General features: G+C 40.8%; 1 protein-coding gene across 1 annotated transcript in view; it reads right to left on the reverse strand.

The window, feature by feature from the left end:
* Positions 1 to 10682, reverse strand: part of LOC138284410 (intestinal mucin-like protein) — a 329644-nt gene extending 318962 nt beyond the window's left edge. The window contains exons 1-2 of the mRNA XM_069223147.1: positions 10293 to 10682; positions 4827 to 5144 (exon numbers count right to left, since the gene is read on the reverse strand). Coding sequence (XP_069079248.1) covers positions 4827 to 4995 — 169 coding nt within the window. The 5' untranslated portion in view covers positions 4996 to 5144; positions 10293 to 10682. The remainder of the gene's footprint in view (positions 1 to 4826; positions 5145 to 10292) is intronic.
* Between the last annotated feature and the right edge of the window lie 2868 nt (positions 10683 to 13550).

Here is a 13550-nt window from a genome sequence, read left to right on the forward strand (position 1 = left end):
ACCAAATATTGCTCCGTTTCCCTCGATACCAACTGTACCCCATTATCCGTGAGAATGCTCTTAGGCATCCCTTCTCTCCCAAACACTTCCTTAAGAAAACCAATTACCTGTTTAGTCTCAATGTTCCTGGTAAATCTAATCTCTGGCCACCTGGAAAATTGATTAGCTAGTACCAACAGATACGTTTCACAACCTTCCCCACGGACAGGCCTCAGAATGTCCAAGGCAACCTCCTCCCACAGCTGAGTGGGGCATTCTCTTATCTCCATAGGTTGAACACTGGGTTTCACAGTCTTCTCGCTCATAATACATTGCATGCATTCTCTGATTCACCTTTCCACCTGAGTGTCCATACCTGGCCACCAATAAGTCAAACGCAATCTCCCTTTGGTCTTGGACATTCCTTGATGACCCGAGTGAGCAAGAGAAATAAGTTCCTGCCTCAATGTGGTGGGGGGAACCAACTTTGTACCTCTGAATAGAAACCCATCATTACTAGACAACTCACCTCTCACATGCCAACATTTTTGTGCTTCACAACTCCCTTCATTCCTGCTTTTCCAACCTTCCTTTATTAAGGACAACACTTCCACCATTGTGCTATCGCACTCACATTCTCTCCGCCATCTTTCCTTTGTCACAACACTTTCATCAGATCCATTCTCCTCAATCTCACACAACAATTTGACATCCCAATCCACTTCACTTTCACCTTCCAATTCACCTGCCAGCACTAATCTTGATAGAGTGTCCGTTACCTTATTTTGTGCACCTGAAATATACTTAAAATCAAAATCAAAATCTTGTAGCGACACCACCCATTTTGTGATTCTGATAGACACGCATCAACCCCTTTCTTTTTATAAATGTCACAAAGGGGCTTATGATCAGTCCTTACCTTGACTTTGTTTCTTCACAACAAATTCTTAAGCTTACTCACTGCCTAATGAACAGCAAGCGCCTCTCTCTCAATAACACTATAGTTCAATTCTGCATCCCTTTAGGCTCGTGACAAAAATAGGACTACTTGTTCGTCCTTATGGCCACCCTGTTGTAACACAGCCCCTAAGCCTTTTGCACTTGCATCCATAATTAAGACCGATGGCAGATTGGGGTTAAAAGTTCTCAATTTGGGAGCTTTAAATAATTTCTCTTTTATCTCTCCAAATTCATTTTCACACTCTTCACTCCACACAAATCCCACTTCATTCCGAAACAACCTTCTCATGCTCACACACCTTTTTGCAAAGCCCTTCACAAATTTACCATAATACTCAGCCGTACCTAAAAATTTCATAAGTTCTTCCTCATTTGATGGTGATTGTAAATCCGTATCTTTTTCGGGGATATGCCTACACCAGTTATCGTATGACCCAAATATTCTATAGATTTGTAACGAAACCTGCACTTCTCCATCTTGAGAGTCAACCCATATTCTCCCAACCTTTTTCACACACAAACAACCATCTCTTCATGTTGAACCTCATCTTTCCCAAATACCAAAACAACATCTTGATACACCCTCACACCATCAAGATCTTTCAATACTTTTTCCATAACCCGTTGGAATAGAGAGGCCGCAGACACTAAACCAAATGCTAGTCTGGCATACCTAAAAGTGCCAAAAGGTGTGATGAATGCAGTGAGATCCTTAGATTCTTCAGTCAACCTAATCTGATGATATGCTGATGTTAAATCTACAGTAGAAAACACCTTTGCACCTTGCAAGTAACAACATATCTGAAATATTGGGTATGGGATACCTATCCACAATCACATTCTTATTCAGTTCTCTTAGGTCCACACATAAGCGTAAACTCCCATTTGGCATTCTGGCACCAACTACAGGTGCCAACCATTCGGTTCCTTCAACTTCTTCTATGATTCCTTCCTTCTGCAGCCTCTCCAGTTCCAATTTCATTTCTCCACGTAAGGCTACCGGTACTCCACGAACTTTGCTGCATCCATGCTTCGCACCTTCCTTCAGACCAAAATGATGAACATAGTGTTGGAGACATCCCAATTTTTCTCGAAACACCAATGGAGCTCTTGCTTTTAGTCTCATAACAAAATCATCTTTGTCCACGAGTTTTTGATTAATAGATATTCCTTGATCCACAATTGTATTGATAAAGACTTGATCCTTTACCTTCACAGGTGGATCACTATTGGGATCCAGAATTACTCACAAGTCTTTCTGATGGAACCAACTGAGCACACTGTCTACTTTTTTAGAGATGCAAATCTTTGCATTAGTGAATTTATGTTTGAACTCAAGCAAACCCCAAAAGTATCCATGGAGCTTAATGGGTTCACCACCATGGGCATACGGTGTGATATCCGCTTTGAATAACTTAACTCTGTTCCTTAGTTTTCCCATATAGAACTCCTTTGAAACAATCATGATCTTTGCTCCAGAATCAAATAACACTCTGGTTCCTTCCCCATCTACCATGACTTCCTCGATGGGACCTTTCCTTCCTTTGCTTTCTTCTCCTTCAACTTGTTGGATTATTTGACCACAATCAAAGTCATTGCTTTCCTCGATATCCAAATCATTTCTAACTTCAAAAACATTGCCTTTCCCACTTCTCGTTCTGCACACACTGGAGTAATGGCCTTTTCTCTTACACAAATTGCATGTCACCTTTATAGCCGGGCAGTTTTTGTCGTTAGCCATATGACCGTGTCTGCCACAACGAAAACACTTCCCTTGAAAAGCACTTTTTCTTTCCTTTTTATAAGTCTGCCCACCTGGTCTTTCTTTTTTCTCTGTGAGATTTTGGATTATATGTACGGTATCATTTTTGCATTCCTCCTTTTAGATGGTTTCTACACATATGGGAAAATGTTCAATTTTCTTTGCCAAAATCAATACTTCCTCTAGTGATGGATCATCTTTTTGCCAAATTTCATCTATTGCTCTCTCTATGTTACAGCCTAACATAAATTTCCTCTGTCAAAGTTCCAAATTTACAAGATGAGGCTAATTTCCTTAGCGCTGTACAATATTCCGCCACAGATACATTTTCTTCTTGGTTTCGCCTTCCAAAGTGATATCTCTCAAGTATTGTGCTAACTTTGGGAATATAATGTCTGTCCAATTTCTCTACACAAGTTTCATATTCATTTAGATCTTCATTATTTATGTCTGGAAGATTATCGAATACCTCCTGCCCTTCAGAACCTAGGCAATGTAAGAGTAAAGCAGTTTTTCTTTCCACTCTAAGTGATGCACCACAGACCTTGGAATATCTTTCAAAGACCTTTTTCCACTTTTGCCATTTGATAGGTGGATCTCCTAGTAAAGCTAGAAAAAAGAGGGGCACAGTGACATTCTGCATTGTAATTATAATAATGGTCCAAGCAAAAAACAAAGAAAAGAAAGTTATTATAAGTGTCTCTTCCTTATAGGTTGGTGTAATTTAATTATATTTATTTTCCACTCATCTTCATGTTTATTTCCTACAAATTTAAGTTATGGAAAGATATTGTACATGAGAGAAGAATTTAGAAGTGAGTGAACGTCTTTGCGTCTTTGCGTCTTCCGCTGCTTCAATCCTTTGCGTCTTCAGGAGGACGCTGTCAGCGTTGTTATGGCAACTCACACGCGTGGGAGCATGGGAGTCAAGCGCATGTTTAGATGAGCGGATGAGTGGTACGAGTTGTCAAGGAAACACAGACGGAGCAGTTGTAACGTGGTTCTAGTCAGTTTCCATAGAAAGGCCTGTCGAGGGGAAAACACTATCTTAGAGATAATGCTTTTGAGAACCTTTTAAAATAGGTTGTTCACATGGGTATGTTGCTCACGCAAGTCGCTCACCTCTCCGTTGCTCTTGTGCGATCGTAATCCTGTTGAGGCCTCTGTGTTCAGTGAATAGAAAGCAGGCGGGGAAAAAACAAATCATCCCACCTTCATCGCCAGTGAAGTATGGTGTTCATAAAATAAGAAAAAATCTTACTGGTTTGCCAAAAGTAGTTTTTTTCCATTACAGAGGCCCCATCCAATGCCACTAACTGCCAGCTTCTCACCGCTCCTCTCCTTCCACGTTTCATCCGCGCTTTGGATTCTCCTCTTACCATTCTAAGTTCTACAAGCTATGACATACTACAGAGGGATTTTGCTTTTCAGTTCTAAAAAGAATGTTAAGCTTCTGCTAGAGGAGAAGGTGCTGTACAGAATTGCACAAAACTTGTCATGGTACTAAAATGTAGCTGAAAATAGACACTTTTGATAGGTTAATGCAAATAAATTTGTCGATCTTAGGGTCACCAATGATATCTCAATTAATGTGTTGATCTGTGAAACAGCACAAGTGTCATTATCAAATCAGTTCTTTTTTGATTTCCCCTATTTTAATTTCCAACATTGTTGACAATGCTTACTATGCTGACACCCAAATTCTATGCAGGTTTAAGAAACCTACCCAAGGTATTATTAAAGAAAAGCTTTTTGACACCCTCTATTTCATGACCCACCCACCCATGGATCACCGTGAAGCCTGACATTTAATAATAAGATGAAAATGTTAATGGTCTGAAAGATATCAGACAGGTTTGTCAAAAAACACAGAAGTTATAAACTATTCAACTTAGGTATTTTATTTGAATTTCCACCTTAACCATAATCCGAGTTTGTGAATTGGCCTACATAAAACTCACACAAATTTGAACGTTTAATATGGTGAAAAATGATCAATGAGTCATTACTCCATCACTGAAACAAATGTAATTTCATTGAACTAAAAAAACTGAAAATATATCTTAGGAATTGAGAAGAACATTAATTTGAGGGGGAAACGCTTCAGAAAATCAGGTATTCTTACCTTTGCAAGGCTCATAGGTGCAGCATAAAAACCTAACTTCATAGTTGAGGCAGGTTCCTTGAGTCTGCTTATTATTGTAGCACACAAGTCCAGAAGCATCACATTTCACATTTTGGTTGAGGTCCTCTAATAGTATGCCAGGCTGCTCCTTTGCTCTGCAATTAAACATTCTTGGAGATACACAGACAGTAATTCCTGCCCTTCTTAGACTTTCAGGTGTCTCAAAATCTCCATTGGCAATGGCTGGATTTGTGGAATCATGCCATTCTGACCATACACATTCCTCACGTGCATAGACACAGCGTGATGGCGTTGAGGCTGTTCAGTACAGAGAGAGAGTTTAAGTGGTTGGAACCAGTATTAATGCAGAACTTCAAAATCATCATTCTTTAAAGTAAAATAGCTAGAAATGTAACATTCATTGACACTTACAGTTGCATATTGCTTCAAGTTCAGATTCTAGAGTTTTAGCATCCATGTTTCATGAAAGTATTCCCGGCACTTTTAAAAATATACCCCTATAAATAGACACCTTCTCCTACACACTAATAGTACCCATTCCTCTGTCACCCATATTCATTCTCCAGATGACGCAGTATTTGATTTTGCTAAAAAAAATTAAATTTGACATCTTAAATCTGTTGTTTGTATATCTAAACAAATCTATAATAAAAGAAAAATTGAAAAAATGCTTCTGTAAAATAGTAGCCTAACACTGGAAACTATGGGGAATACATGGATAAGTAGCATGTTTTTTTCTAAACAAATGTTTTCATCAGGAACATAAAGGCATAAGTCATACTACATTCACCTTCTCCCATTTGAAGGAGAAGTATTAAAGTCTGAATAAACTTGGTGCAAAGTCAGTCCTCATGAAATGGGAATCAAACAGACAGGTTGTTGCTGTCTGTGTAGTCATGGAATGAAAGAGGAATTTAGAATCAGGGCTGATTCAAGTGATATGGAGCTACGTCTGAGAGATCTAGCTGGGCTCAGAGCTGGAACAAACCAAAATAAGGAGGTTCAAGTATGCCCAGGTGTAAGAAAGTAAGTCACTACTAGAACTTGGCTATTTAAAAGGGAAAGATAGCCATGCTGAGAAGTAGGAGAACAAACTATAAGAATGCTAGAAATAAATAATGAGGCATAGGCTTGAACAACCTATGCAAGGACAGAAGGTCCACAGGAGCATAAGGATATCATAATTTCTATGACTCAGGATTGAATGAGTGAGGTATACATTCCAAGGACTGAGAGAGTAGGTCAGAATTAGAGGTCAAGCGACAATCTGAACTGATGTGTGGTCGAATGAACAGCGCTCAGGGTGGTGTTCAGAACAATTTCTATACCTAGGGACTAGGATGGTTGAAAAGAACACCCTAGCAAAGACTGAAATGGTAATCTTTTGGTACAGCAAATCTAGGCATCAGATTGTCAATACAACCAACGTTGCTTGGACAAAGTTTGTTTAAAACCAGTATTATAAGTGACTCAGTGCTCAAAAACATGGATTGTTTGGGTATGGGAACACTCAGTATCCCTATACTTGAGTATGGCTGTGTAATGAAGGCTCTGGCCCAATCATTTATTCCTATCATTCATATTTAAAATCTGTAGTGCATATATAGTGAATGTGATAGTAGGTAAGCAACCATGCATATATACATTTATCCCAATTTCTACAGAGGTAAATAGTAATAGCAGTAGGTGTGTACTAATATTAAAGGTAAGGGTAAGGCAGCTTCTATATTGCTTAGTATTCAAACAGTGCACCAACCACATGAGGCATAACCAATGGTGAACAGAACTTCATAGTCTTAGGAGATTTGTGAGTAGAGCGTATGACATAGAATAATGCCTGATTTTTATTATTTGTGTTTGTATTTCACAATATCCACTAACTTTTGGTACTTTTCTTGATAGTGGTCACATCTATCCATTCTGGTGCATGAAATAAATACAAGCCTTGCACATTTAATGGTGACAAAATCACCACATACCATTTTTCTATGAAACATAAAGAAAAATGTGGCGTAAGAGCAATAATTGTTTGAAAACCTCTATTGAGACATGTGATCCCACATAAGTAGTTCATAAAAATTGGAAATACCCGAGCATGACTGCAGATTTGGTGTATGAATCCAAACCATGCTACACAGTCCTTCCTTCTTATCTTGAGTTAATGACTGCTAAAAAAACACTAAAAATGGAAGTACATTTTCCCCCAATAAATAGGCCTCTATGATCTAAATTATATATCAGCAATGAATATCTTATTAGTTGGTATTAGCATTCTGTTTTAATTAGTGTTAATGTTTAAATTCCACAGAGACTAAGGGCCTTGTTATACTGTCCTGTAGTTTCAGATGGAGCACGAAGGTCACTGTGAAGCCTGATGATTTCTTTCTAACATACCTATAAACCCTTTAGAAAGCTGGAAATATGGTACACTTCAAAATGAAACTCCACATGCTGAGGCTGGGGGAATCCATGACTAAAATGGCAAAGAAAATGTGGAATAATCGAACCATTCAGGCCAAAAGTTTCACATTTCCTAGGTAATTTCTTAACATAGATGGGAGCCTCATGGGTCTATAAGGGGAAACGTCCGGACCCATGACTCCGGTACAAGGAAATTGTGTACAACAAAAGCGGAACCACACTGGCATGAGCAACAACTCCTTTTTTCTCTGTCTTAACCACACATGTTCTGAACTACGCACATGCATGGTTAAGACAGAGAAAAAGGCAGAGCAGATAGGGATAGGATGCGTTCCGGTTAGTGGGGCAGGGGTAGGGTTGGGGGTAGTTTTTAGGGATGGGGTGGATTAAGGGCTTGGGGCATAGGTGGGGGGTTTGGGTTAGTTTGCATTTTAGGGGCAGGAGTGGGGATCAGGGTAGATCTGTTTTTTAGGGGCTGGGTGGGGTGTTGGGGTAGTTCTGGTTTTTAGGGGCGGGGTGGGAGATCAGGGTAGTTCTTTTTTTTAGGAGCGGGAGTGGAGGATCGGAGTAGTTCTGGTTTTTAGTGGTGAGGGTGGGGGTAGTTTATTTTTTAGGGTGGGGGTGGGGTGTTGTGGTAGTTTGTTTTTTGTGGGTGGGGGTCAGGGCAGTTCTGGTTTTAGGGGCAGGGTGGGATGTCAGGGTAGTTCTGGATTTTAGGGTTGGGGTCAGGGTAGTTCTGGTTTTCGTGGTGGGGTGAGTGGATCGGGGTAGTTCTGGTTTTTAGGGGCAGGGGTGGGAGGATTGCAGTAGTCCTAATTTTTTGTGGTGGGGTGGGGGCTCGGGGTTGTTTTACTATGACAGGTGGGATTGGAGGATGGGGTAATTTTAGTATTAGGGGTTGGGGTGGGGTTTGGGGTAGTTTTAGTATTAGCGGTAGGGGTTGGGGTAGTTGTGCTTTTAGGGGCAGAGTTGGGGAAGAGTTCTTTTTAGGGGTGGGGTGGGGGTCGGGTAGTTGTGTTTTTACGGTCAGGGTGGGGGGCCTGGGTTGTTTTGTTTTTAGGGGTAGGGTTGGGGTTGCTTTGTTTTCAGGGGTGGGGGTTGGGTAGTTTTAGCTTTTAGGGGCATGGTGGGGGTCAGGGTAGTTTTAGTATTGGGGTGGGGGTCAGGGGTAGGGGTAGTTTTAATACTAAGGTAGAGTTCGGGGTCGGGGTTAGTTGTGTTTTTAGGGGTGGGGTAGTTTTCTTTTTAGGGGTGGCAGTGGGGGGTCGGAGTAGTTGTATTTTTAGGGGATGGGTGGGGGTGGGGTAGTTGTGTTTTAAGGACAGGTGTGGCCGGATCTTGGTAGTTTTTTTGTGGTGGGGATCGGGTTAGTTTTGTTTTTAGAGACGGGTCAGTGGTCTGGGTTGTATTGTTTTTAGGGGTCGGGGTTGTTCTCTTTTTAGAGGTGAGTGGTTGGGGTTGTTTTAGTTCTTAGGGACAGGGTGGAGGGTTGTTTTAGTTTTTGGGGGTGGGGAGTCGGGATATTTTTAGTATTAGGTTGGGGGGGTCAGGGTGGATTTAATATTGGGGCAGGGGAAGGTCGGGGTAGTTTTCGTATTAGAGGCAGAGGATCGGGGTAGTTGTGTTTTAGGGCCAGGGTGTGGGGTCGGGGTAATTTTGTTTTAAGGTCATGGGAGGCTTGGGGTAGTTTTCTTTTTAGGGGCATGGGGTGGTCGGGTAGTTTTGTTTCTAGGGGTGGGGTGGGGTCTTCGGTATTGTTTTGTTTTTTAGTTGCAGGTGTGGTAGTTTTAGTATTAGGGGCAGTGGGATCGGGGAAATTGTGTTTTTAGGGGTGGGTGTGAAGGTATCGGGGTAGTTGTATTTTAGGGGTGGGGGTCAGTGTAGTTGTAATTTTAGGAGTGGAGTGGTTACGTAGTTGTGTTTTTACGGGCAGGGTGGGGGACCCGGTCATTTTAGTATAAGGGGTAGGATAATTTTGCACATTAGGGCAGGTTGGGGGTGACATGCAGGAACTAACCATGCTGTCCCACACATGCCTTTACTAGGCATGCCTTTACAATGAAAAATCGTTTTAAAGGCATCAGTGGTAAAGGCATTCGTGGTAACAACGTGGCTGTTGTTCCAACTGCATTGTTCAGGCATGCATCGCTTCAGCATTCGTTGCTCCCTTCATACATTTGTGCACAAGTGTTACTGTTACCTTCACCCCAGTGTAAGAATTTGCCCGTGGTATGCTTAACTTCAGAGGGGCGAAGTAAATGGGCATGACTCTATGAAACATGTAATAAGGCCCTGAGACGTAATGGTACTAAGAAGCAAGCATACTTTTAGAAGAAGGGCGCAGCATATAATTAAGATTCTACATAGCTGAGGTGAGGATGTAATTGGCAAAATATAGGAAATAATATTATAGAAATTGTATAGTGAATGTGTGAGTCTGAAATTCATGATGGGTGGCGCCCAGGAATTTGACATTTTTCACAATGTTGAAAGAAAACAGCATACCCTGTGCTTTATTGCCAACCAATAAAACTTTAATTTGTCAGATTTTAGCTGGTGTACTCCTAATCTGCCAAAATTCTAATATTTATCCTTGAGATTCTCCCTTTTTATTCTTAAAATTCTACCAACTGTAGGTAGAACATTCTAATAACCTTATAGCCACTTTGACGTGGGCCCTACTAGTTATTAAACGTTTTCTGCATTGTCTTAAGCCCTTGTTTTTAACAACCAGTGTAGCTCCTTGTAATTGTAAGCCTTTTGTAGTTAGCACCATCCAAAAATATTTGAGTTTCAAAGTCCAATATAATTTTTGTGGAGAGAGCTAGCAATGTTTATGTAATTCACTTTGCTTATAGACAACTACCCTAAGCATATTTTGGGAGCATGGCTTAAAGACCAGTAAAATTGTGACATCTATTTGTGATTTGAAGCCAGCTCCTGCTGGATTTCAATCCATTTAAACACTTACAAGGAATATATGCAGGAAGATCAGTGAACAATTGCAACATAATGTGTTCTTACCACTTGATTGTGAAGTGCTGAGTGAAGTGGTTGTAGAAGAGGGAGTACTGGTTTTTGTTCTTGTAGATGAGAGAGTACTAGATATTGTACTTGTAGAAAAGGAAGTACTAATTGTGGTTACTGGGGGCTGAGAAGTACTACTCCTTGTAGAAGAGGAAGTACTGCTTCTTGTGCTAGTAGAAGTGGAGGTTCTTGGGGTGCTAGTTGTGCCAGTGGATGAGGGACCACTTGTTGTACTTCTTGTAGAAGGTGGAGTAGTGGTTGATCTGGTTGTAGGAGGAGAACTGGTTGTTCTTGATGTTGATCTGATGGTAGTAGAGATCGTTAAGGTAGAAGTCGACGGTAGTGTTGATGTTTGACACACCTCAAAGTTGTAGCTGTAGCACAAGAATCTGACTTGGTAGTTTAGACATAATACATCTCCCTCATTGTAGCATTCAAGTCCTTTTGATTTTTCGCAGATCACATTTTGAACATGCTCGATTGTTCTATTATCCTGGTGGGGTTCTTCTCTGCACTCAATATCTCTTGGGGCCTTACATACTTCATGTCCTGCAGCAGTGATGTTCTGAATTGTCTCAAAATCCCCATTATCAGACAATGGATTTGTTACATCGAACCAATTTGTCCAGTTGAGGATTTCCAGTGCAAGTTTGCAGTCATTAGTGGGTGGGTCTATAAACAGGAAAAGAAAGATATAATTATCCCATGCTGGAAGGTATAGGTTAATTAGAACACTAGTTATGTCATCCATTGTCAGACTGTAGTAGTAAGGTATTTGTTTACAAGAAAAACGTTTTAAGGTTTAATTATATTTTTAATTTATACTACACGTCACAAATATGTGGTTAAACTCTCAGATAAAGGACCATATCAGGAGTGTTGATGAGTTTTATTTCCACTAAGTTGGAGGCCTTGCAGTTTCCAATAAATTCCGACTGTATGTTAATTATGAAATTAAGTTTGAGTGGAGTTAATAGTCAACATATAGTTTGTTTTAATAACTTATACATTCAACCTGAAACACCGCACAACCATATGATACAAAACAGGTTGTTGAACATATATTGAGCCAGAAACAAGAAAGTGTAAAAACGTGAATAACATCTTGGTTAGCATCCTTTATGAGATTCTGGATCCACAACACCTCATCCCGAATCTGATGGATGAACTTCATAGGCACTGGAGTATTCCAAGTCTCAGTCTTAGGAAGAACTGGTTCATTATTCCAGTTAATAATCTAAACTTGCAAGTAACTCCTGATATATCGGCAAGATCAACACATTGCTTTTGTGGAAAACAGAACTTGCAAAATAACACACTTGTCACTTTAGCTTTATTAGAGCAAATTATATCCTTCAGCTGCCAGAAAGACACATCATTAGCTTCATGTAACAGAAATGAACCAAGGGTCTCAGATACAAAGAACAGCTGATGACAACTGCTGAAGAGAATTATGCTACCAGTTTACAAAATCTGAGATGGAACCAATATTGTGAAAAGAAGCACTGAGGCTGGAGAGTGTCTAATGTTCAGAAAGCCTTATAATATTTCTGCCTCCTGAGGTAGAAAAATAATACCATATTAACTCTGAGTGAGGACATATTTTTAATTTATTAGTAGATTGTCGTGGCCCTGACAAAAATCTTTAAACATAATGATAAGAACCAGGAAACAATAACTTAACGCTCACATGACACTCTCCTGCTTTAAGAGATATGAAAAAACAATTTAACTTGCTTGTGACGACTTTTGCACTGTTGAGTAGACAAGTGGCCCATTCTGAGCTGCTTACAAATAGAACAGAATATAAGGCCAAGTACTGAAAGTAAAAAGTAGCATTAGAAGCAAAGTGGAGGCATGACGTTACCAGTTGGGCAGTACCACAAAACGCAAAAATATTGTGGAGGACTAATCTGCTGTCTTGGAAAATCAGCAACGGTATTTAACATTATTGATGGAATAGCATGGAGGAACTTTCAGATGGAATTGAATTTTCATCCTGTGGTAAACTGAGTTTAGAATGTCCTTGTCAAAAGCTTGACCTCCCCATTCTATACATGAGCCACCTTTGGAGACTAAGGGCCAGATGTAGCAAAGTGTTTGCGCCTCGCAAACAGCAAAAAATGCAGTTTGCGAGGCGCAAAAGCCTTTCTGCTATGCAGAAATGCATTGTGCGAGTCGGATCCGACTCGCAAAATGCATTTCCAAGTCGCAAATAGGAAGGGGTGTTCCCTTCCTATTTGCGACTCGCAATGCTATTCAATTTCATTTGCAATCGCAGTTAGCATCCACTTCAAGTGGATAGTAACCCAGTCGCAAACGGGAAGGGGTCCCTATGGGACCCCTTCCCCTTTGTGAATGGAAATTAAAAAAAAAATTCAGAGCAGGTAGTGGTCCTATGGACCACTGCCTGCTTTGAAAAATACCGAAACAAAAGGTTTCGTTTTTTTTTCTAAGTGCAGCTCGTTTTCCTTTAAGGAAAACGGGCTGCAGATAGAAAAAAAGAACTGCTTTATTAAAAAGCAGTCACGGACATGGTGGTCTGCCGTCTCCAGCCGGCCACCATCCCCGTGAGTGCCCATACTCGCAATGGGGTTGAAAACTGCGACCCACCTCATTAATACTAATGAGGTGGGTCTTTGCGACCCCATTGCGAGTTGCAGAAGGTGTCTGAGTCACCTTTCTGCATACCAAATTGCGACTTGCAATTTGCGAGTCGCACGGACTCGCAAATTGCAAGTCGCAATTTCCTACCTTCCTACATCTGGCCCTAAGACTAGCAATATGACAGCAACAGAGGAGATGAAAGAAAAGGTCAGCATTCTCCGTAGGGACATTTTGGAGGAAATGAGAATTGCCGCATTTCTCAGTCTTCACCCCTTCACTCCTGGTCCTATCATTGCTACATTATAAGACCACTGAGCCCACATGAACACCAGCAATCTTCACATCATCCAGTAGGTGAAAAAGAAAGACATTATCAAGTGGATGAAAAAGAAAGACATCAGTATGCCCTGAAGCTTCGATTGCAGTGAGGAGAAGAGGCCAGGGCAAGGGGGGCTCTGGCGTAATTCTCAAAGATTACTCCGGAGGCAGAGAATTAAACTGATTTGGAAGGGGACATCAGAAGGAGTTTCAGTAGAAAACGCATAAACTGAGTCCATGCACGGAGGGCCCCATCAGGAGCAAGTATCCTATGAGTATTAACTACTGCCAGGTTCTGTACTTGCCTCATTATTTTGCCTGTGGATACAT

This window comes from Pleurodeles waltl, chromosome 3_1, assembly GCF_031143425.1.
Source record: "Pleurodeles waltl isolate 20211129_DDA chromosome 3_1, aPleWal1.hap1.20221129, whole genome shotgun sequence".
NCBI lineage: Eukaryota > Metazoa > Chordata > Amphibia > Caudata > Salamandridae > Pleurodeles > Pleurodeles waltl.